The 25,462-nt window shown below is 46.2% G+C and overlaps 2 protein-coding genes across 2 annotated transcripts; both read left to right on the top strand.

Annotated features, from left to right (window-relative positions):
* The first annotated feature begins 6,117 nt into the window (after window positions 1-6,117).
* Window positions 6,118-11,191, top strand: LOC125943223 (serine-rich adhesin for platelets-like). The gene is made up of 4 exons (XM_049661921.1): window positions 6,118-6,319; window positions 7,046-8,784; window positions 10,006-10,644; window positions 11,041-11,191. The coding sequence occupies exons 2-4, from the start codon at window positions 7,096-7,098 to the stop codon at window positions 11,143-11,145; spliced, it is 2,433 nt and encodes an 810-aa protein (XP_049517878.1). The 5' UTR covers window positions 6,118-6,319; window positions 7,046-7,095; the 3' UTR covers window positions 11,146-11,191.
* Window positions 11,192-11,575: 384 nt separating this feature from the next.
* On the top strand, window positions 11,576-17,283 carry LOC125943562 (uncharacterized). The gene is made up of 4 exons (XM_049662967.1): window positions 11,576-11,583; window positions 11,628-11,691; window positions 13,818-13,988; window positions 16,171-17,283. Exons 1-4 carry the CDS (start codon window positions 11,576-11,578, stop codon window positions 16,876-16,878), a joined length of 951 nt encoding a protein of 316 aa, XP_049518924.1. The 3' UTR covers window positions 16,879-17,283.
* The last annotated feature ends 8,179 nt before the right edge of the window (window positions 17,284-25,462 follow it).

The following is a 25,462-nucleotide window of genomic DNA, read 5'->3' as shown; positions in this document are numbered from 1 at the left end:
CAACCAGCAGCTGGCTCTGGTCTTCTATACAAGGGGCATCTTTTCGTTTCGTCGTGCATCGTCGATTAGCCCGGCAGCAAGTATGCGTGTATTCAAGTCACACCTACACGACATGTAAAACCAAAGCTTGCTTACAAGGTTTATCCAGAAAAATAAAGGAGCTTGCGTAGGCGAGCCAAGCGGCTGGCGCGTGATTGGCTGGCCCCTTTCTTTTCTGTTTTCTCAGCAATGTACCACAACGTTTCGTGACGACCCAACGGTAAGATGGCTGTTGTTATTTGCATCGCTTTAACTACGGTACCGAAAGAGCTTAGCCTACATTTACGAGGCTATTAGTGATAACTGAATGAATTTTTGCTTACGTTTTCAACTTTGCCTACAAAAGGAACATTCGCAACCGCTATTGTTTACACGTTTAAACGAACCAAAAGTGTATTATTAGTACAATATATTTGATTCAAGTTTATTCGGGTGCATGGAAGTTGCTGCTGTTGCAAAAATGTTCGAGTGGTTACAGGATTTCATTGTGGACTGCTTCAGGTCTTTTCAAGTGAGAATGGACTGTTGTTCCTTCATGTGAGATAATTATATCCAAGCTTCTTACGACATAACTTGATTTTGCTTTGACTAAGTTTGCTTCCTGAACACATAAACTAGATTTTATTTTTCAATGTTACACATTTCACACAATAAACTGCTAATCTGTCTAACCTGTTTGCCACTGCCATAAACCGCTTTCATGAAATCTGCTACAGCAGCGAACTGCTGAAAGCGAAAAAACAAGCCAATAGCGCGACTGGTAATATAGTGCCAAAAAATTATCACTTCCATTCGACTGTGTTAAAACGCCTGTTGTAGCTTGAAGCAAACCGTACATAGAATGGCTCGCAGGCAGCCACTACTATACAGGTAACAACCAAATGGGCTGCAGCAGCTTCTGCTGCACAAACGTGTAGCCTAATGCAGGAATGCATGGGTTGTTCAACACTGGCCTGCTGCTACTGGTAGCGGCTCTCAGCTGGCGCAACAAAGTTTCGCTAGCGAGTAAGTATCGAAACACCAAGTAAGCTACTTCTTTAAACTCGAGGCTAAGTCTGATTGAAGCTCGATGCTGCCTTTAATGAGAGATAACCTTTTTTTTATTATTATTACAGCTCCTCACATTAAGGACCATGGGTCATACTTCGATGTGACGCTCGAGCCACGGAATCTTTCAGGTACATATTCTTGTGTCTAACAGTTTTTTTTACTCAAATGTCAGCATTGATTATTAACTACTCAAGTTTTTGGCTGCAGTGAACTTACGTTCTTCACGACAGCAAGACGCGAATTGTAGAGGCCGTCGAAAAAGTTATCCTTTTGCAAAAAAAAAAAAAAAACCGTCCACAGAAATATCAGATGTCCAAATCGCTAAGTTTATGTGCGGCATTATGGTCTTCGCTTAGTGAAGAAGCATAACAGTTTTTCTTTGCCAGGAACAAATGAAAACTTAGCCAGCCTAATGCTTTTTTTTCATTATGTACTGAAGCATATCTTGTAATGATTTGATTGTTATGACTTGAAAGGCGTAAAAATTCTGAGACAGATGATACGTGCCCCTCGTTTCTTTAATTTAAGGACGTTCTCGGTGCGTTAGGTAAATATATATCACGTCGCCCGTAAGCAATACAAACATTGTGCATTCGTATACTAGCTGCCTGCAGTTTCTGCTGAAGTGCTGCGTAAACGTCTATCGCCGTGCCTAGTGCCACTTTTTTTTTCGTTTCACCTATGCGCTATATATGATGCACTAGCCATACATCTATTTAAGATAAATGCGATTGCCTAGAATTACATGCTCGTAAAGCTAGCTATACTGAACGAGCGCACTCAATTCCTTTGAAGTTGTGTGTGGCAACACACGGATGGTAATAAGTGGGGACTTCGCAAAGGATACAGAGGAAAAAAATTAATTAAAGGCAGGAAGCTGCACCAGCACTGAATCCGGTTGGCTACCCTACACTGCAAAAGGAAAGTATGTGTGAAAGTATGTGCTGGTATGTGTGCGCTGTGAACACTATGGAATAGAAAGGGGAAGAAAAGATTGGGAGAAAGATAAAAAGTCAGAAGTTTAAGTGCACGGGAGTCGCCGACGTAATGGAAGCTCTCAACGCGGTCTCACGGACTACTACCCCGCGGGGTGATCGTCTTTTATAGCGTCTCTCGCATGTCATGCTTGGATATTGATGGCAATGTGGACAGCATGCGTCTGTTGCTATATGCAAGTTCAATGTTTCTTCATACGGCTGCGATACTCTTAACGTTGTGCAGGAGTTCGCTGAGTTTTTCCAGTGGAACTGGAGTTCTCCCAACGCTTTCAAATGTAATGGGGTGGGGGGAGGGAGTGAGTGAGGGGGGCTTTCAGAGATGACGTATGATTAAATTAAACACTTGTATTGCACTATATTACCACTCGAAACTTAACGGCTGTCGCCATTACATCTTGCTCACTTTCCTTTCTTTAAAGGCTGCAGAGAATAAGCCTCGAAAGTGGTAAGAGCGTACTGTCAAATATATCAGAATACTTGTAAAGATACGTGTCTCGTTTACCTCGACGATGTGGTGGTCTTTTCGGACACGTTTGCGCAGCATGTCCAGCGCCTCCAGACAGTTCTTCAGGCAATTCGAACAGCTGGGCTTTCTCTAAAATCCGAAAAATGTCATTTTGGATACGAAGAACTGAAGTTTTTAGGTCACGTTGTGAGCCATGCCGGCATCCGCCCAGACCCAGAGAAAACGAGCGCCGTAGCCGCATTTCCGGTGCCAACAAATAAGCGTGATCTACGCCGATTTCTGGGGCTCTGTGTGTACTACCGACGCTTTGTCAAAAATTTCTCTAAAATCGCTGAACCCCTCAACCTCCTTAAGAAGGAAGGCATGCCGTTTGTTTGGGGTCAGGATCAGTGCCTCGCATTCGATACCCTCTGAAACCTTCTCCAGGCCCCACCTGTACTCGGTCACTTTGACGAGACCGCTGACACGGAGTTGCACACAGACGCCAGCAACGTCGGCCTTGGAGCTGTCTTGATTCAGTGGCAAAATGACATAGAGCGTGTGATTGCCTATGCGAGCCGAACGTTATCCGCTGCCGAGAAAAGCTACTCTGCCACAGAAAAAGAATGCTTAGCCGTTGTCTGGGCCATAACAAAGTTTCGGCCATACTTGTACGGTCGCCCATTCAGAGTAGTCAGCGACCACCATTCGCTTTGCTGGCTCGCGAATCTCAAAGATCCCTCAGGTCGCCTGGCGCGATGGAGCCTTCGACTGCAAGAATTTGACGTCACCATCGTTCACAAGTCAGGACGCAAACACACCGACGCTGACTGTCTCTCACGTGCACCAGTCGGAAGTGCCCCCGCTGACCTTGAATGCGACACTATGAATGCAGCAACCGAAGACACGCTGCACTTTATGCCCCACATTCGCCGTTCCAGTTATACTATATTCCGCTGTCCATATAATCTGGTACAAATACCGTCGAACTCTGTGGGCACAAACCCTGACAAAGAGGGGGGCGGGAGACGCGTGCGCCGACAGACATGCCTTTCAGGTGCTTAACGTGGTTTTCAAGAGTGGCGCTATAAACTAACCATTTAAACGCGGGCCACTTATAGCGGCGCGCGAATGGCGTTCACTACAACCACTTCCACACCACTATTCCTCCCGTTGATGTGGTTTGGGCGGTCTATCCACAGATGTGTAGTAGGAATTTTTACATCATGAACTTTTTAAAGCAAAATTACTTTTTATCTCGTTCCACTCAATGGCGGTCATGATAGCGTGTGCCTCCCACCTCCGGTTAGGGGGTTTTCAGACGCCTCATAAAGTTATTTGTGCATGTCACCGCTGACCAACTGTAAGTAAGCCAGGCGAGTAAGCGTTTTGGGGGTGTGACACAAGGCGCATGCGTCGGGAGCTTGGAGATCACGGATGCTAGACACGCATGTTATCAAGCGCTCACTTGCTAGCGTCCCGCTGATTGCCACTAACAGCTCCCTTTGTTGTTTACATCTTGGAAGCGGAACTGCGGGCATAAATTTCGGAGCACTAACGTCCACTTCAATTCGGACAGTCAAAACAAGACATCAGACATGGCCACACACACAAAAAAATATTGTAGAGTGCACGAACAATTATTTAATGACTGAAACGTTCTTTACAACAGCGTGAAACAACGGCATGAAAAAAGAATACATAGGGATGGGCAAATATACCCACAAAAGCACTACTTTTAACTTACACAAAGAAACTGTTTAATTAAGCTCTGCACTGCCTCAGATCGACGAAGAAGCGCCTCCTTCCACGAAAGAGCCGGTGCTCACGAGCACTAACTGTTGCTTATACAGCAACAGTTAGTGGTAGGACTTGTGTGTCCGTTCTGTTTATTTAGAATTCGCAGTAAGTCGGCACCCCTTCGTCTAACTTCTTTCGAACCACAATTCGCCGCAGTGTAGCAATGCGCTTGGCCACCATAGAAAAACAGGAAAACAAGCTGTTGTACCTTCAGCTTGCGACACTTACCTATACTTTGAACTACGTGAAGTTGTAATTCTAAAATTTGAAAAATTCTCTTAAGACCCACGCGCCTCCAGCGCGTCGCCTGCATATGCTTTGTGATTGGCTGAAATACACAGTGTATTACCTATCTGATTCCGTCAAACTTTAGAAATTTAAAAAGCTGTATAGCAATGAACCCAAAGTGCCAACCGAGGTCGGCAAGGACTTTAAGCGTAAAATTCTGTCGATGTATTTACCTACGCCTAATTAATGTAGTCAACGGAGAATGTTTTTAGTGAAACCCATTTTACGCCATGCGCCGTAAATCTTAATCTCTGACGAAAGCCATCGGCGCAGATGGGAGTTCCGAAGGCGAGGATGACGACTGGGAAGAGCACCACGAATGGACCTACACGGAGCTCAATGACGACGAAGAAAGCGGAGAAGGTAAGCTTGGAAATTCAGGATATGGTCACTATCCTGGAGGTATGATGGGCTTTTGCAAGTCCTACAGTACATATCAGTATATACCAAGCAAGCTTTCTTGCTTTATGAGCGTCCGATTTTCTGGCACATGAAGCAACTTTCGCGGAACAAGTTGTGCTTTGTCGGCGTATTACCTACAAGCGGCCGACCTAATCTTATCACAGAATAGTCCCAGTACATGCGAGGTAGCAGCAATTACACAGCACGTAAAAAATTACAGACGAGGCGTCCTAGACCTGAACATAGAGTTACAGATCTCCCGTCTCCCATCACCCCCCTCTCCCCTCCTCTTTCAAATGTAGACATGAAAGCACTTCCTCAAATTCAGAAGGTTGGTAGTGCAATAGACAGCCTCAGTAATTAAACCTGCCCATTCCATGCACCACCTAAAAAACAGCGTCTTACACAGACGCAAAAATGCCAGCTAAGTAATTTTTACGTGTCTTTTGAAAGCCTTTCTACAACGAACAAGTATATCGCATTCAGATACAAAGCCTAAAAGAACCGAATGGTAATCAATAGAAACGATCAAACAGGTGACGATGCGTGGTATTATGAGTTGCCGCCACTCGTTTCGCTTAGTAGTACCTCGCAAGAACGAGCCTAGCTCAATACTCCCCGACTTACGCGCGCGTGCTTGCTCCACCAATTATCAAATAATCAACACTGCTGCCGTACATTTTGCATATGACAGACTCTAGTAACCGCTTCACTTTAAGAATTATTGTCAGTGGAATCTGCGCTGTATACACTCTTAAAAAATGGTCGTAGTAGTTACTACCTAGTGTAATACCATTTGCTAGCTTAGTGTAACGGCAGTTGGTAACAATAGAATTAGTTACATAACTGACTAAACAAGGTAGTCACTGTTACTAACGGGTCTCAGCTAATTCCAAACGCAGTTAGCACCACCTAATACAAACATTCTCACCTCTGGTGCATATATTGGACCAGCTATGGCGTATTACACGGTGGTTCCGATATATGTGTTATATAATGGAAACATTGAGTCCGGTGGTGCTAACTGCGTTCAGAATTGCTAGCTGAGGCCCATTAGTACCTGTGACTACCTTGTCTAGTCAGTTATGTTACTAAACCTACCGTTACCAGCTGCAGTTATATACTAAGGTAGCAAATGGTGTGATACAAGGTAGTAACTACTACGTCCTTTTTTTAAAGAGTGCTATAGAATGGGAGCAGCCAGCATTTCTCATCTCAATTTTTCTAGGTCATTACAACAGCGCCGCCTTGTCTGGCTCACGGAATTATAGAGGAGAGCAGGCTTCTCATTACATAGGTAAGATAATTTTTCTTGATGTGTTCAGCATTCAGTAAGAGTACTCTAAGTATACGGTATTCAACCACAAAGTTGATGACAAATTTAAAATGGTGAGTTTCCGACTCCGATAAATAATTATGCATAACGTCACCTAAGGCGATTTCTCCAACTCTGACAGTCTATCACAATCGAAGATACGCAGACACAGAGGCCGCGTGCGTGGATGTAAAGCCTACATGATCATATGTGGCACAAGTGTAGCTTTAGAACACCTTTATGATGATCTCTTAAGGGTTTTACAATGATGATATCTCGTCTAACCTGGCTTACCTGACATAACTTGACACCTTTCGGTAACATCTACTCTGAATCTAACTGAGTTGACAGGTCATAGCAGTGTTCTGAATAACTGATTTACATGGAAACTGTAACTCGGACATACCAAATAGGGACTTCCTTTAAGTGAAGTCGGACATTCCTACCTCAGTGGTAGTTCGTGCTTTGGTTATTTATTCTAATATTACTAAGAAAAGTGTGTATATTTATGCAATATAGTGCTTTATAGTACGCTTCGGAAACACTTTCCAAATAATTCAGGCAGTTTATAATTCAAACTGGGGTCACTTCAAATTGCCCAACTACACACACCATGAACGATTGCAGTAGCTCCGGCTCTGTATTAACATTCGCTAACAATTCTCTTCGTAATATAGCAATACTAATTTTTATCTTCGTATTCCGTAGGGTCTGCGGTAGGTGCGAATACGTCTTCAAGCGATGGCACCAGAGGAAACATGAACAAAGAAAAGAGAAAGCAGCTGTTGGCGCCCAATCAGCAGACGAACATCAAGAATTCCCAACCGCAGAAGGGAACTTCATACGTTAATAAGAGATCGACGAAGGCGTTCGCGTCCAAAGCACAAAAATTGACGACGACCAGTACCAGAGCAACTTTTGTCTACGTTGGCAACCAACAGTTCGATAGACCAGCTAAGTCTCTAACGACGAGCCCAAATACGACTGTTTCCTTAGGCTATGAAGGCGACGAAGCACGTGATTATAAGTATAGCCATCAGTCAGGCAGCAAGCTGACTACAGTCAGTGCTTTGAACAGCAAAAAGCACCATAGCGGAAAGGAGATCCCAGGCGAAGGGTCCAAAGAGGCCAGGAATAATTCAAGTTCGACGAGTACCGGCATTAATTCCGCCTCCAAGAGGTACGCAACAAATAATACTGAACGCATCAAGCAGAGTGTCACAGCAAACGGGAAATCAAAGGTGGTGGGATCATTTATAAGCAAAGGAAACAAAAGAGTGGAAACTTATCCTAAGGAAGTACACCACGGCAGAAGGAACAGTTCAAGCTCAGATAACTTCGCTGGAAGCAGCAATAATGGAAGCATATTTCTGTCATCCAGCTCAAACAGCACAGGCAGAAACAGAACTGGTAGTTTTAAGGTGAAGCGCACAGCAGGGAAGACATCAACAGAAGCCGTCACACCGAAGATATATCCTGGTAAAATTGAAGACATGTCTGTAAGAGGAACAACCCAGGCTGCAAGAAAACATTTAGGCTCGAGGTTCACAATAGGCAGCACATCCACGTTGTCTGACTTCCAAAGTTCGAAAACGACTCTAAATAACGTTTACAAGCGAAATCATACCACGAGTTCGAAACTGGTCATACCCCAGACTTCGAAAAGCGACGGCCGTAAATCAATGAAGAAGTTGGTCAATGAAGTATCCCAGCACGCACGAGAAAATTCGGGCTCTCAAAACATCACAGGCAGTGCGAATACAGAGCATGGGTCGCGATTGAAAACAAGTGAGAGCGGGATTGTATTAGCGCATCGGCCGAACGCCAATCGAAGAGTTGTATCCTCGAACTACAAAAGCAGCGATGCAAAACACAAGCTTAATACAGTAGCCAAGACGACAGTCAGCATGAGTGCAGCGGCAGCAAATGCCTTACTCGGGCTAAAACAGACGGAGACCAAGGCGTCCGCTGAGCGTGGCACTCGGCAATCCACCGTTTCTTCTTCGAAAGGTGGAAGTCACGTTCGGAGTCATGCATTCGGTACATCGAGTGGAGGCTATTTGTCTGGCCTGGTTGATCACAACGGCAGCAGCAGTAGGCAAGTGGGCCACAACACTAGCGCCGGAGTTATAACAGACATCGGCTCAACAAGACACCGCACTTATCTCGCTTACAACAGAAGCTCATGGTTCGGCTTGGGCGGCGCGCTTGTGGACAACAGATCCAAGCGCTCGCGGAACCGATATCTCGTTGGTTCCCGAAAACGTCGGAAAAAAGGGCGCGCCATCTTTAGAGTGCGGAGAATTCGCCGCAGGAGAAGGAAACGTAGAGGAAGGCGTAAAATTGCCGCGCAACCTCAAGTTGAGATCACCAGAGCCCATGATAAAGAACAAGCTTCAAGTCGCGAAAAACTTGTTGCTGGCGTGCAGATTAGGCCGATAAAGACAGTACCTCTAGGATCGGTAAGTGGTTTTAGTTTAGTTCTATATTCTGTTAGCCCCACTTTTAGTTTCTTGTAGCACATTGGTATGTGAATGACTGACTGCCCGCAGTGTCAATGCGGTCTAAGTATGAAACGAACTTATTTCCCCGAATGTGTCTGAATGCACTCCTTCGAAATGTATTGAGTATAAAGGCCTACAAGTTATAAGAAATTACATCTAGCATAGAAGGACAGATTACTGCGTGATATTTCGCACTCTGTTTAGTGAAACCACTAGTTTAAAAGCATTACAGCCGAATACGCGCACAGTCTAACGCTGCTACAGGCAAAACAACGGGTGCGCCTATGTTATTTAACGCTAAGGTCCTACGACCTGTGAACAAAGTACCACTGCCTTTTACTCCGCTAATACAGACCTTTGATAAGAGCACCGGCCTGGTTTGGCAGCAGGATGACATAAAGTTAAATACAGCATTACCATCAATATGGTGATTAAAACGGACTTTTCATGTAGAATAACAAGCTGGAGTTTAAAAAATCCTCACCGCGCCAGTAGTATTAGAGCATAAGACTAAATATAAAAGACGCCAGTAGCCCAAATGTAACAAGCCTACTCCACGTAACACATAACTATAACAGAGCACGCGTCTAATTGTTTTCCGCACAGTATATCCTCTAGAGAAGTCCTACGTTGTGACAATTGACAACTTCACCGCGCGTTGACTCGTTTGACATTGCGGCGCGTGAGCGCATGGGATAGTAACCAGTAAGATATATTGTGCGACAAACTTTGTCACGCCCACATGTGCCCTTCTTGCAACTCAAGACATCGCCGACACAAAACGCGTTACATCTGAATACACGCGCAGTCGAACGCTGCTCTTAGCACAACGACGGGTGTGCCTCTGTGATTTAGTGCTAACGTCCTAATGCTAATGCTAACGTCCTAGTCCTAATGTACCTGCGAACAAAGTACCACCAAGACTGAAAATATAATGGAAACAAAAGAAAAAAGCAGAACAATGGCGCACTATACGCTTGTTTCTTTATTCTGTCATCGTTTTACTAAATTACAAGGTGTTCGTTCGGACGCCACTTGTGCTTCCACACTAGATGCCGTGCATTATTTGGCTAACGTCCGCTTCAAAGCTACATCACCTTCAAAAAATCAAGATATGCAACTGTACTCTGTTCCTATTCTCTTTGTGTACGCCTCCCATTCCAGAGCAGCCCCGTCAAACAAGCGCTCCAGACGCGGCAGCACAACGCCCGTTCGCATGCTGCAGAGTTGTCTGCGGTCACGTCCTATGTAAACCGATCCAGGCTCCAAGCTCACAAACCACCCAAAACCACAGCACCTGCCGTACTGCCACTGGAGCCACCAAACGCACGTAAGCCCGAGGCTAGCGTGGCCGAAAGGATCACTACTCCGAGGAAGCGGCCGAAAGAGTTAGAAACCCACCGTCCGCAAAACGAAAACACTTACGCGCTGCGGCAGAAAAACCTGGAAACCCAGGAAGTGCATTCTCATAAAGTGACCTCCGCACAGCGCAAGAGACCTCACCTCCAAATTCCACCTGATGGGAGTGCTCCTGCGATGCTGCCTAACAGGAACAAAGCGAAGCAATCACGCGCCAACGAGGGACCTGACTTAGTTCGTCGGCACAGGAAACGGCATCACGCACATCGCCTACCCCGTTGTCGCCGCAGTCCCGCAGCGCTAACAGGCGAAGCAGGGAACTTTGTCGGTGGCGGCCTCATGTGGTTCCCGGCGGCATCATGTGTGGCTTCTGGCCTGGATTGGAACTCGGTGCACAGCACCGCCTGCCTGCACCAGCAAATCGCATTCGTGCATAGGTACAAGGTGAGAATCCACTCACTCACTTGCACCTGTAGTATCGAGGACACGTCCAGGCTCCGAGATATTGCTTTGGCAGGGTCACGTCTTAGAACCTACAATTTTTTTTACCAATACATGTGTTCTGAGATAATCCGATAAGAGGAGGCGCAGGTGGACTGTGTGTAGAAATGGCCGTGTTCTTCAAATTGCATGTTTTCGTGATCATAACCTAACGCACGCGTGTATTTCGTGCAGATGCAGTGAAACAGAAGCGAATATACTAATGTACCACACGTGAACCTTGAGCTTGCACTCATTTAAATTAACGCCATTGTATATTTACCATGTATGAACTTTTTTTTTGTCTTGATATATTAAGCTCTGATGCCACAATAATGCCAAATGGTCAAACAATTCCAGGTACTTGCCCCAGCCTTTCCTTCTGTAAACGACAGCTACACGCCGGAATATTGTGGGTCCTACGTTCCATGGAGACATGTCACGCCTGATCCTGTTACCGAGTAAGTTGTTATAATTGCTTGTGTTATCCTAAAGATTGATATGGCAGTGTTCAGTGTCTACAATTTCCAAAAAAAGCCGTGTACAGCTATTCCTTAACTCCCCTGTTGTCCCTGTAACGTAAACACAAAGCAAGTGATCAAATAACACCTGCACCGAAGACACGTAGTTGGTGGTCACTGGTAACTATATTCGGAAGAATCACATTTATGGAAGTAAATGCCTCTACGAAAACACGTTCTTATATATCTTTTGCACAATTACAGAAACGAAAGGATTTTTATGTCTCTAATATGTGCACTATTTGTCAATAAGTTCCGAAGCAAATTCTCGTGGGCACATTCAATAGAAAAAAAAAGTGCTTTCTTCAGAATTAACAACTTACGAATAGCTTCTATCAATGTCATGTGTGTCAAAGTGCATACATATTGTGTTAATGAACAGGTGAATCTTCCTTGAATTTCTCAAATATGTTTGATACCGTGCAGCTTACTGTATGATGGCAGCATCGTCTCAGGCCTTTCACTGCACAGGTTCGGCTTCATTAATCCGGTGAGTCTCACTTCGTTTGGGATTGCAGAATCCCGTTACCAATTCTTCAGCAATACGCCCGCTATAGGCATCCAAATAATTGCAGAGGAAGTTCCGGAGCGGGTTGCTTCAATTTCAAATAATTTCGATTAGGAAAGATGACACAAAAATTATCTGGAACACAGACAGAAAGAGAGAGAGAGAGGTTGGTTGATACAGAAAAGGTAAGCTTGCTGACCGCACCGTAACTGCCTTGCGCGCCACTGACACTTGAACAGATGACAGAGATAGAGAGGACAGGGATAGGAAGGAAGAGGGTGCTCCGTGCTGATAGCACTGCTGGCATAAGAGGCTCAGCGAACACTAGACGCGCTTAGTATAAATGCGGAAAGAAACAGACAAGTCCCGCTGCGCCCGGTTCCATGCGGTCTGCGTATCCGGCTATACCTAGCGAACATTAGGTGCACCAACAATCCTCAAAGTCGATGAACCTGGCCAGGATATGATTGGCCTTATTTCGTAAGCGGGCGTGCCCATGTGCCCAAAGGGGGCATTCCACGCTGCCGACGGAAAGACGAAATCAAGATTTTTCCTACATACCGCATAATAGAGAAAACGTGTGCTTGAAATATTTTTTAACACTAACGCCATACTATACATGTTTTATTCCGTGCCTCCCCCGACGCCATGTCTTCCATACATCATCTACTGTAAATATACGGGAAGAATCAAGGTACGCGTAAAACAGCATTGACGCGTCTTACATGTCATGGCGTGCGTCTGATTCGGGAAATTGGGCGATAAAGGGACCTTGCTTTCGCTGGTGTCCTTGTGAAGTTGAAGGGATGTGCAGCATTTGCTGTTGCACTGTGAGAAATGCATCTATCACCACTGTCACCCTTTTACAATATGTAGTAATCACTTTATCATATGGACACTAGTCGCACCCATTTCTGAAGTTTGGAACAGCATGATTCGCGTATACCTGAAAGGACTATTTGCTGTTGGCTCCGACAAGACACCACTCCCCAAACCCGCATCTTTGACGCTCCACAACACGAACAAACTGCCAAATGCGTCTTTTAAATGCTAGTGCACTCGTTAGCGTGTACGTCCTTTAGATTCAATCAACCAACCAACAAACCAACCTACTATCCGATCTGAAGCCGTCAGGTAAAGGCCACACGTCACATCAATAATTCGAGAGGAACGTACACTAGGCCGTGCAGATGGTGTGGCGACCAGTTTTGTCCTTACTGTAATTACAGTAATCATCCTGATAGGAAGTGTCATTCATGACTTTAGTCACAATCATGCGCAATGAATAACAAAAATCAAGCCACTCGGCTCCCCCTTTTTTATTTATTGCATAAACCCGCATTCGCTCCAAGAGCATTACATCGGGTCTCACTTGGTCATGACTTGATTCTAGATGGTGGCTCTCTCCTAGTAGATCGACTGGGCCTGTTTGGTGAGGCCGGTGCAATCGCATGCTTCTGGTTACTTGCTCTTAAATGTTTGCCTGGAGAGGGTACTTTTCTATTTCGACTTTCAGTGCAAAATTATTTCTAATGAATCGTTCACACATATAAGAAAGGCGAGTCAACAGCGTTTGACATCGAACGCAAGGTATTCCATCGTGCGTTAAGGTACCATGTTGTTTTATGTTTAGACTGCACTACATTCCGGATCGGCCCATAATTTTTATTGAGAAAAGCCAAGCTTCCTGTTACGGATTTAGGCGCACGCAGTTTCAGAGAGCGCATAAACGTTTCATTATTGTCTTTTCGTGCTAATTGTGCATTATTCCTGCTCTGCGCATTTCTCTTCGCTAACTCGGTGCATCTTCCTTCACTTTATGCATCATTTTGACTCCTTTTTTCGTTATTCTACGTGCACTAGAAGGCCTCCAATCGCCTTATTTAGAAAAAAGTGGTCAGAAAGTGGCAGCCGAATACCCAGATCGCCCGAATCCCTAAACAATGTGTAGTCTCCAAATAACCAAATAAGACCACCACTTACACAAGGACAACGCCGCTGATGCAGTGGCTGCATCGCTACCGGAAGCTTTGCACGTGTAGCTGGAGTACAAGTAATTTCAGCGGAACACTGAAAACGAGCAATCTTTCAACATTCCTGGTGTGCAGGGAGGCTACACGTTTGAGCTGCTTCCTCACACGGGACGGTTCATCCTTGTGGGAGTACCATTTCACCGCAGGGTTCTCAGCCTATGTAACCTGAAGCCCTCAACATTGGGCCTGCTGTTCACTGGAACGGGCTTGCGAGATGGGTCTCTAGGCATGCATCGTTTTGATCAGGTAAGCTGCGTTTTTACAAGGCCTCATTTAAACATCATATGACCCCGAGCTGCGCGCCGAGACGCGGAAACACATCGGCGGCGTCGGAATGAAGAACCCGGACTCCGCGAACGAGAAGCTCTACAACGGCGTCAACGTAGAGAAGCAACCATCCTGAACGGTGGAGCCACTGCTCGCTTCAAGCGGGAATTCCGGGATTGAGACTTTGGTGAGAGTTGCAAAGTCTGCGACAGGCTCTGGTTCGAGCACAGCCTCACGCAACTGAAGTATGTGCGCAACGACATGCAGCGTTCCAAGGCCATTGAATTTTGACTTGCATGGTGTAACACTCGGTGTAACTAACACAGCTTCGCTGTTCGACCATCTTCACGGAGTAGAAGGGGTGGTTATAATTTTTTTGTGTGTGTATGCACATAGGAGTAGGAAGCTGCCGAACATCATATTTCAATACAAACACATGACAAGGCTACATGAAAAGGTACAAAATTCTAAATGCATGCATTTCGCATTCGATTAAGTATTAAAAAACGGTCGGATCACCTTTTGTTGTACCCCTAGGCTACGAAGATCACATTCGAGACCCGAACAGCTCAAGTGAACGTGGAAAGGGGGTGGAGGGAACAACGTTCATGACAACTTTCTTATCTCATGAAAAGGCTCACTCATGCAATAATCTACTAAAAACGCTTTTTACGTCACTCTGGTTGTCATAAACTATTTAATTGAGGGGCAATATTACAAGCCCGGATTACTATTGATCCTCGTCAGGCTAATATAGTGAAAATAGTTTTTAATGTGTTAGCATTATTTGGGTACTTCACACACTTTTGTGGGGATATCTATGTTTGTTTGTATGTTTGTGTATTTCTATCTAACCCTTTTCCCGCTTACCTGGGTAACTGGGTAGACGGTGATTAAATGGGTAGCGCATCGGGCTGCTGTGCTGAGGTAACACGGTTCGAAGCCATCCATCGGACCAAGTTGCGTCACCAAGTAGGTTGCAATGGAAGCCCACTTGGTGTTTCCGCTGCACTACCGCGGAGTTCTGCTGCAGTACACGCCTGACTCATAACTCGTTTCGATGGTGGCAATACGTTGTGCCAATATACTGATCTTGTGTACTGTACTCTATAGATCTATACTGATCTTGTATCTCATGCATATCAGCTAGAAACTGAATGCGCGTGAGCTATCTACGAGTATGATGACGCATGTATGAGCATGGTTCCCGCTTGTACAGAGGCCAACACACTTGTCTAGAACACACTCCTGAAGGACAAAGCAGCTAACAAAGCTTGAGCCGACCACCAGGTTGAGAACAGTCAATGGCAACTGTAAATGTAGTGACGCAACCTCGCATACAGTCGATAGTGTGCCACCTGTCATCTTCGGATATCGCCAGCGCAGTCCTTAGAACGTCATTCGTGTGGTCTAGAGAAGCGTGTTGACCTCAGTCACGGAGCAAGAAACCTTTAGGAGTGGAAACTCCGCCAGTTGCGGCGACCAGAAAATGTCACAAGCCCGCGGAGCCACTGTTATGCTGGCGGCACCTGGCGGCCGAGAAAGAAATTATCACTGTCTTGGTTGCCAAGGCAACCCGTCACGTGTGTTGCTCCCGTTCAGCCGCGCGCGTTGCTCCCGTTCGGTCGCGCGCCTCAAGTTCTACTGAGGTCACTCACGCGTCCCACCTGCGTCCCATCTTAGGCTAGCAAATTCCGAACAAGGGTACACTGCACGTATCAGCGCTGTTAGTATTACGGCCCTCGAACAGACACCGACAAGAACAGTTGCTGTTTCACCTAAAGGCCCACAAAAACAACGTTACGGCGTGCACGCTGAAGCGAACGCCGAAAGCCCGTGTCGTATGCTTGGCGTCTGCTTTGAGCGGGAGACACGGGTGCCGCCGAAAAGAACGCGCCCGAGCAGCCCGCCGGGATTCTGATTTTTTGCTGCTTGCATGACGCGCCCTCAAGGCACCGCCACTGCATGCGCCCCCGTCGGCGCATACTAATATGTGACGTTATCTGGTCGCACGCGAGCGCCCGCGCTGACGGGAGTTTCTACTCCTAAATAATCTTCCTCCGTGACCTCAGTACGCTCCTCCTCTACGGGCTAGACGATGTTTCACTTCACAGTTGCCAGAACACTAGACTTACTAAGTGTTCCCATGTTCTCTATGCAGATTTGCAGTAGGCTTGAGGACTACGTTAAGACGAACCCAAACAACCTCTACTGGGGCTTCCCCACTGTGTCTGTGAGGACAATACCTGTGGCTATCCGAGTACCCGAAAGGAGTACCGATACTACCACCCCCGTGCTGCCCATCGCCTCTGAGTCGGCCGAGGCGTTCACTCAGAAGGTGTTCACGGAACCATTGGCTTTGTATCCAGACGGGCCCGTCAACTACAGCGAGGCGCACACTGATTTTCTTGAGCCTGTCGTGTTCTTCACCAACCCCGTCGAGCATGAGGATGATGCTATCGGCGAAGACGTCGTCCCGCCAACATATGTCGAAGAAGTCGCAGCGCCGGTAATCGTTGGCCGTGAGGCGCCTGTTGTCGAAGCTGCCGCTCAAGCCGTGGCCGAAACTGCCACGAATGACGGCTTCCACACCATGACTGAGACGCAGAACAGCGTCGAAGTTGTACATCCCGTCGTTGATGATGAGCACATTGGCGTTATTGCAGGACCTGAGATGGCGGTGGACGGGCTGTCTGCGAACGTGCCTACCGAGAGCGTTTACGACGGCGTAGACGACAAAGCCTATTACATCGGCTACGATGCAGGACTGGATTTTGATGACGCAAATCCCGGGTACTATCAATATGTCGCTGAACCCATAGTACACGTCACCGAACAGATGCTATCATTCCCCGGCCCATCGCTCTAGTTATATGACAATGAATTCCGAATGGGCGCCCCGGATGCAGTTAGGTTATTCTCGCTAGGGGGCTCCGATATGGTATTGTAGTTTGTAAGAAACGTAGAAGGGCCTTATAAGTTCCATGACGACCGTTATTACGGCCACATCTATATCTTGCTAGAAAATTTATTGTATACACCGCTTGGACCTCTTCTGCTTTGATAATTAACAAGAAAATTAGATTCCAGTCAGCACGATGGTAGACCATGCTTATGTGATAAGTACAAGGTTCAGCTAACCAATTAAGAAAAAGAAAACGTGTTTCCTGTCAGACCTGCCTCTTTTCCTATGAATTTTAGGTACAGACGTTCGTAAATACTGCCAACAACGACGACAATATTTGTGAAAGATGAGAAATAAACACAGTATGGCCTGTCCAGAATGTTGGTTCTATGTAGTTTGTGATTACAGCTTTCGAACAAAAGTCGCATGTTGCCAAGACGACCCTTACGAAAACTTATAAAGACGACGGATAGCCTTAGAGATGCCTTGTTAATAGGAATGGTAAGAAATAAGCGTTGTTAGTTGAAAACATCTCAAACATGAATTAGTACTCGTGCACAAGAAGTGTTATAACCTACAACTGAAGCTTCCTAACCCCCATTTACTTTCAACCACTGACGGTTAACATGTCCAATTGACGCCGAAATGAAACACATTAAAAATAACTTTTTTCACAAAGTATTAAAATTATCATTGGCAAATATCTGAAATTATCATTTGCCATTACGCATTGTCAGTTTTGTTTGAGGGGACGATGCTGTGACTCATGTTTTTTCTATTTTTTCGCTGCAGGCATGCTAGATAGTAAGTACGAGGAAAATGACATTGTTCAGGGTGACGGAGGGAGTTCACGACATCCAATGAGGCGTCGTGGAGAACATACGATGACGTCTTTCTTTTCAAAAGAGAACATTTTTTTTGCGAACCTCATCAGGTTTTTGTGACCATGGGTGCTCCATGACTGCTCTCTTGCCGAATATGCCAACCAATCGCAGCGCAGGACGAGCGCGACATCACCACCGCTGTGCTCCTTGCACCACCACCACGTACGTGGTGCTCACCTCTGAGCATCCGCGTACAACCAAGTACAAGTTGTCTAGGGAGGTATAAAAGGTAATGAAGTGGTGAGAATTCACCAAGGACCGAAGTAAGGATGTCCTGTGTTTCCATTGTTGTTCACGCTTTATGTAAGGGCATAGAATGACAAATGAAAAACAGCGCATTAGGGTTTGATTTATCCTACATGCGTAGTGTACAAATGGTGCAGCAGAAGGGCCCTGGACTGATCTAAGCGGGTGACATACTGCTCCTAGCGGACAATCAAAGCGATTTACAGACGCTTCCGAATATTTGTGGCAACGCATGCAGCTACAGATCTAGGCCTTACGTTTAGCACAGAGAAATCGGGAATTATTATCTTTAATGAAGATATGAGTAATTACGTGGTGTCAATTCAACAGCAAGTTAAACCCATATTCAAGCAATATAAATACCTCGGTGTATACATAAACGAAGGAAAGACTTACTCAAGGACCCACCAAGATAATCTGAAAATAAAGGGGAAGCGAAATGCAGCAAATGCAGAAACACAGAGCACTGTGGGGCCGCAATAAGTATGAGGTGGTGCGTGGAATCTGGAAATGAGTAATGGTGCCAGCGCTAACGTTCGTAAATACCATTCCATGCTCAAAATCGGATATCTTGTCGGGGTTGGAAGTTAAGCAAAGATCGGTAGGCCGGTTGGCTTTGGGAGCCCACGGTAAAACCCCGAGTGAGGCAGTGCAGGGTGACATGGCTTGGGCCTCTTCTGAAGTCAGAGAAGCACAGAGCAAAATTAGTTTTGAAGAAAGACTCAGGAACATGGACGAAAATAAATGGTTGACTAAACTGCCCAAGTACCTCCACTTGAAAAGCGTGGACACAGAATTGAGGAAGAGGTCAAGAATGTTGGCAACCAAGTACAGGGTAATTGAAACTGTAAATAGACAGCCAGGAGTCATAAGAAAGAAAGTTAGAGAAACAGAGACAGTGAATTGCATGCAGAGAATGGAAACAAAAAAAAATACTACCTAGATTTACAAGATTGAAAAGAAATTAATTAGAAGAAAAAATGTATACGATAACACAAAGGGCAGTGTCTTGCTATTTGAGGCTCGAGCCGGTTACCTAAGGACAAAAACATGCCGGAGAAAATATTCTGAACTAGATGAGGCATGTGTATGCTGCAGAAAAAATCCGGAGACCACTCAGCACACCCTAATGGAACGCGAATGGATTTATCTAGTGAGAACCATAGGTAACATACACCTTCCAGAAGTGGTTGGGTTTAGAGTGGACGGAAGCATCAACCGGTCCTGTCAGCAGTCAAGATAAGCAAGAGACGTTTAGAGTATTGGTGGAAAAAAAGCATATGACCGGATCTCGTACAGTAATAGGTAGCAGTACAAGGTAGATCTTGAAGGGAAATAAAGTTAAAGGAGATGTATGCAAAAATGCTAGATAAAAAAACATGTGTAGAATATCTGATTTAGAAAACAACCAAGCAGGCTAGGTGACTATTTGTCACCGCCATGTTTCAAAGGGGATGCCATTAAATCATAACCATCATCATCACCACTGCAGCAGCGGCGGTGCGGGGTAAAACACAAAGAACCAGTAAAACGCTAGGACGGCCCGCGATCTTTATCTTCAACCATTGTACCACCACCAGATGGCGCTCGCGTTCGCTCATCCCCGGCAGCGGCCGTGGCCGTGCGGGGGAAGAATAAACATAAACTCGTGTTTCGACTCTATGTGCACTCACACAAAGATTGCTGTATGTAGATTCCGACTCGTTCCATCTGTTCTGAATTAAAATCCTCCACCGCTTCGCCTTGTACCCAGATGCACAAAGTCAGGAGACCCTTCTTTCGGTCCTGGTGCTTCGCTCGGCGCCAATACATCTCCCACCAACGAGAAAGGGTGTTCTTTCTTGGTAATTCGTTTGTCACCCTGAGGTCATTGAACATTCTTACGGGCTATCAGTTGAAGAATCAACCGCATCCACTTTCGCGGTTCTCTCTAAACGACAGTTAAAAGAGAAGCAAGCCTGCTAGGTTGTTATCGGATTACAAAATAAAGAAGAAAAAAAAACACAGAGATGCATTTGTTTTAGAGCGCACCAGAAATACTAGAGAGTTATAGGCGTAGGATGTATTAATTAACTTGCTTCCAATTTCTCAATTTTATTTCCAACGCAGAACTGGATACACAGGCACCAGCATACGTAGACGTTGTGCGCGGGCAGCAAGAGTTTTCAGACCCCCCCCCCCCCCCCCCTCCCTTACCAAACTCAGTTCAAGATAAACGGTTACAATGATTTGTATATTTAAAACAACGAGAGAACGTAAACAAAATTCTGCAGAGACACTTAAAGACTGCTTACGTGTGGGAATGCGAAAGCATTATAATCGCTTAGGTGAAATGTTTTCGATTTATGTTTTCGACATGCATTAAAGTTATTTCTGCTGAATCAGTGTGTGTGTGTGTGTCTGCGTATACGCTGTCCACAGACCGGAAACATTCCGACCATTTTCGTGCAGAACGATGAATTTTTTTTTCCCTTGCTTCCTTTTCTGAGGCATGCTTCCGTGGGCGACCACGTTTCCCAGCTGCCGCTGAAGTAGACGCTTCGGAGAGCATCCCAGGAGACAAAGCACCGATGAAATCCGATGAGCAAGTGACGTGTGGGAGGCAGTGACGGAAGCAGTGACGTGACGTTGAAATGACGCACGCACTAGACACAACTTTAGCCAACCATAACCGTCGAGCCACCGTGGCGTCGGGCAAGCGTGCTCGTCTCGCAACCTAGAGGCCTGGATTCGATTCCCAGCCAGACCGATATGTACGAAATTTTATTTTCCATTCCATTATTTGACTTTGTTTACAGAAAATTGCCTGACAAGTTTGACGTCAATTCGAGCATTTTTCCCGTGTTTCTACTCTTCGCGCCGTCCGCCATATTTGGTATCATCTTTCGGTCACGCAGCCGACGACAACGACGGATTTTCCCGTAATGGGGCATATAATGGTGTCGCATTAATAGTCACGGTTATCAAATAACAGCGGGAGCAAAGTGAAATGACATAACAAAGTAATACTCGTACCTCGAGGGCATGTCGAAAATCACGTCGTGCAAAACTTACAATTGAGGAACCTGATAACATCGTCTCTATATAATTTAATTATGGGATTTTACATGCCACGATCTGATTATGAGGCACGCCGTAGTGGGGGACTACGGAAATTTGGACCACCTGGGGTTCCTTAACGTGCACCTAAATCTATAGTACACGGGTGTTTTCACATTTCGCCCCCATCGAAAGATAACATCGTCTCTTGAGGCGCTGACTTGACAAGTGCGCCCTAATTGCTCCTGAAAAAAAAAATGCGCAAGACTCGTTCGACATTATGAGAATCACAACCTTATTTCCAGTGAATCTATACTTTCGAGCATTTGCATAAAAAATTTCCCTTGACTGTAATTAAAGCTGAAACATTTTAAAACGTAGCCCGCACGTGACTGCTCGCAGAGACCGCATTTCTCGTATGTTCTACCTATAAAGGGGTAAGGAGAATATGAGATCCTGAGGTGAATAAATAGGCAAGTTCCCAAAAAAGCGAAAAAAATAAGACCAGTCCTGCAAAAAAAAAAAAAAAACAAGAAGCAAATGTCTCTCGCGCCGCGAAAAAAAAAAAGTGTATTTGCAAGGTTTATCACAACTATTCATTTTTGTACTGGTGGTGGAAAAATAGTTTCGTTGAACTGCACAGAAAAACCATCAATGAAATACATTGTGAAGATATCAAATAGCGTTTAGCTGACTACGTTCCTAATGCTTGCGCCACCGGCAACATTGACGCAAGAACGCTGCCTAATGGCAGAATACTTTTTTTTTTTTGCAAGCCCGAGGGGGATAGTTCTAACTCAACCTAGAACATTAACTCGCATTCATTTGTTTTCTTTGTGCAGTTCACATTTCAATATATAGAGTCAACCGAGCATCTCACATGGATCACAAGAACACACAGCTGCTTCAAACTGATACGCTTTATTGGTCGGCACAAAAGACAGACGTGTGCCACTGTGCCGACACATGGTATTGACTAATCGGTATCGGTCTTGGTGACCAATGCTATTTCAACGTCACTGTCTTCTGAAACTGCGCTGTTTTCAGCCGAAAGTGTAGCATCTGCTGAGAACATCGTTGTGTCAGCGTTGGTAGCATCAAGTTTGCGTTGCACATCGGAGACCTCCGACTCAGGCGGACTTCCATTCCTTGTCTTATGATGCCTAACAGGTTCCTTGAGTACGCTAGATCGTCGCAAGGTCAGCACAGTCCACGCTATAATCACCACAATGACGAGGACGATCAGCACACCGATGAAAGCCATCTGCAGGGACGTCAGGTCCGAATCGCCCGGGCCTTCGGGAGGGCGTACGTAGTTCTCGACGACGTACGCCGTCTGAGAGGTGGAGCCATGCCCGGAAGAACCCTGCTGCGGGGCCTTCGGCTGCTGATTCGTTGGGTCCCACAGCGACCCGCCGGGCGTCCTGTCCCGTGTCGGGAAACGTCGGTGACGGAAGTAGCTCAGTCGCTGGTAGTTCAGGGCCTTGGCGTTGTCGTCGACCACGTGCGACTGGAACGTCTCTGGCACGAAGGGCTTCTGGTCTAGGGGCTTCATCTCACCTGCTGGTTCCGGATCGGCGTTCTCGATCGCCAAGCTTCTTTCCTTGGCTTCTTGGGCCATCGACTTTGGCTGCTCTAAGGGCGGCAGGCGCTGCTGTCTCTTGGGCTTTGCTGGCCTTGTATCAGCGACGGCAACGTTAACGGCAGGCTTCACCGGTTGTTGTGTCGTCAGTGGTGGTTGCTTGGGCCGAGGTGGCGAGGTGGCACCTTCTGGGACAGCGGCCACGGCTTTGGACTTCTTCGCTTCTAGCGTCGGCTTTGCTGCTGTGGGATCCGGTTCCTTCGGGCCAGCTTCTGGAGGTGGACGAGGCTGAACGCCCTGGGCGATCTCCTTTGCTTTTTGTGCGGCCATTCTCGGTGAACTTTGGTGGGAATACTGCCTTGCTGGCACCGCAAACAGCTAGTGCACCTGAAGGAGCAGCAGAGCGGAGGCTGGAAACGGGCCAACTCGCTATTCTTCGTCCTTCTTCTCTTCTTCTTTCGAGCCCATACCGAATACTGTAAGGACATGTGTAAGCGCACGCGAATGTGAAGAACAAATACCTTGCCAAAATTTTTATAACTTGTTACAACAATTTGGAATGTAAGGAGAGAATGCATTGGTTAAAAAATAAAAGTGCTTTGAAAACAGGTACTTTTGCAACACAAAAGCACAAGACGGCGCACTTGCTCTTAAAAAATATGCCATTTCGGTCTAGGTGCATTTACACACGGCCCACTAAAGACCAGTAGCTTTGGTGGGATCATACGCACCCCGTCAATCGTGACGCTTACTTGAGTGCCACTAGGCTGTTTATCTGCTGCATTATGCCCAAGGTCTGTTTCAGTAGCGGACCGTATTCCCTTTGTGTTTTTTCACTACCTGTGTCATTGTTAATATTACGCAAAACGACTCGTCAAATCTCCTCTGTTACGTGAAAAGAAGGTGTGTGGAGCAATGGGTGTTCTGCTATGAAGGGTGAAAAGTGGAATCAGAGAGCAAAAATAATTTCCATCTGCTTCTTCATACAAATATACACCAGTATCCTTGTCAATGAGGTTTACGCCTATATTTATAGCAACCAACTTTAGCTTTCTCAATTTCAGCTGACGATCTTGAATGGGGACGAAAGAACCATCTGGAGGAGAGGAAAGGTATCATGACTGGGAGAGACAGATTTTATTCAACAAGACGCAGAGAGCTTGGTCTGAACCACGTGCTACTCTGCACGGAGGGAAGAGGAAGAAGGGGAGAAGTTATTACGAGAATAACACATTTTAAAGCGACGTTTATTTATTTATTTATTTATTTATTTATTTATTTATTTATTTATTTATTTATTTATTTATTTATTTATATAACAGCGAAGCTGTTTAAGCCAGCCGTAATGTGTGGTTCGTGTTTCGTATCATGAAACTGCCGCGCCGTAGCCATGGCAACCAGGAGGGCAACCCGGCGCATGCGCACACGGTCTCCTCACCCGCTCCCTCCCTTCCCGACTCCCGCCTCTCTTCTCTACGCGGCGCGCTGAGCCAGGAGAGAGAGAAAAAAAGGCGAAAGCTTGCACTAGGCCGCACAAAGCTCAAGAACATGGTGTAAGATATGTACTCTTTAGGTGAGGACACTGGCGAGACGTAATCGACCAGATAATGTAGCAACGGCGCGTGTCCGTCAGCCCGGTGACGGCGGCGGATACCTATCGGCGGGAAGACACAACTTCAGTTAAAACGAAGGCGAGAGCTTGCGAGAGCAAGGAACGCTCGGGTGACACAAGCAGCCACAAAGCAGCGTCTGCAAGCGGCGTCGCGCCGCCGTATATGCTTCGTCAAGGTGATGCCCTCTCCCCCACGCTGTCCCCTCACCACGGCGATCGACTTTCGCGCGTCACTGAATCATTTCGGATTTCCCGCCAAGCACCAGAAGCCGAGAAGTGTCCCCATCTAAAGAGTATATATCTTACACCGTGCTCTAGACACAGCGAAGCTGGCTGATTGATTGCGCTTATTGGTTGTAGCTAGGTTGAACTTGGCTATGTCGAGGTTGAAACCTGGTTGTAGCTAGGCCTATACTAGTGTACGTCATCTGTGTTAGTATAGTGCATTCGGCACTATAAACTTCCACGAGATTCCGTTAGAGGTGAGGTTGTTCGTCACGTCCTTTTCCGTGAACATGTCAAAGAGTCTCTTTAAATCTGCTGACGCTTTTTGAAATGTCCCTTGCATTGTCCGAATAGATAACGCAGGGTAGTCCTCTTCAGCCGACAAATCGCCGCAAGCACAATATGAATGATTCGGACGTCATACTTGAAACGTCGGACTTGAAACGAGTTCGAGGTGGATTGCTCGCGACACGGCACACGTGAAAAGTGTAACGTAGCACTTGGCGTCAGCGTCTTGCGCGCGTGCTAGGAGAGGTCCAGCGAAGTCAACACCAACAACTTCGAAAGGGTTTGTCGGCACCATTCGGTGACTTGGTAAATGAGCGGTCGGAGCACTTCCTGGTCTGGCAGTGAAACGTTTGCACACATTGCAGCTATGTATAGCCTTCTTGACTAGAACACGCGCTCGACAAATCCAGTAGTACTCTCTGATCTGTGTAAGAGTTTGTCGTACACCTCCGTGCAAGACTTGTTGATGAGCTCTTATGGCCACCAGAGTGGAGTAATAGCGATTTGCGGGGAGAATTATTGGATGCTTCACTCCTAGCGGTAACTTCAGAAGTGACAGACGTCCACCGACTCTGAGGATTCCTTCGGCGTCCATAAGCGGGCGGAGATCGGCAATGCGCGACGTGGGTTCTAGGGGTCGTCCTCGTGCTATGCAGTTGAGGTCTGCATAAA

Source organism: Dermacentor silvarum, chromosome 2, assembly GCF_013339745.2.
Source record: "Dermacentor silvarum isolate Dsil-2018 chromosome 2, BIME_Dsil_1.4, whole genome shotgun sequence".
NCBI classification, from domain to species: domain Eukaryota; kingdom Metazoa; phylum Arthropoda; class Arachnida; order Ixodida; family Ixodidae; genus Dermacentor; species Dermacentor silvarum.
The sequence above is the reverse complement of the archived record's forward strand: the minus strand, read 5'-3'. Positions and strand labels throughout refer to the sequence as shown.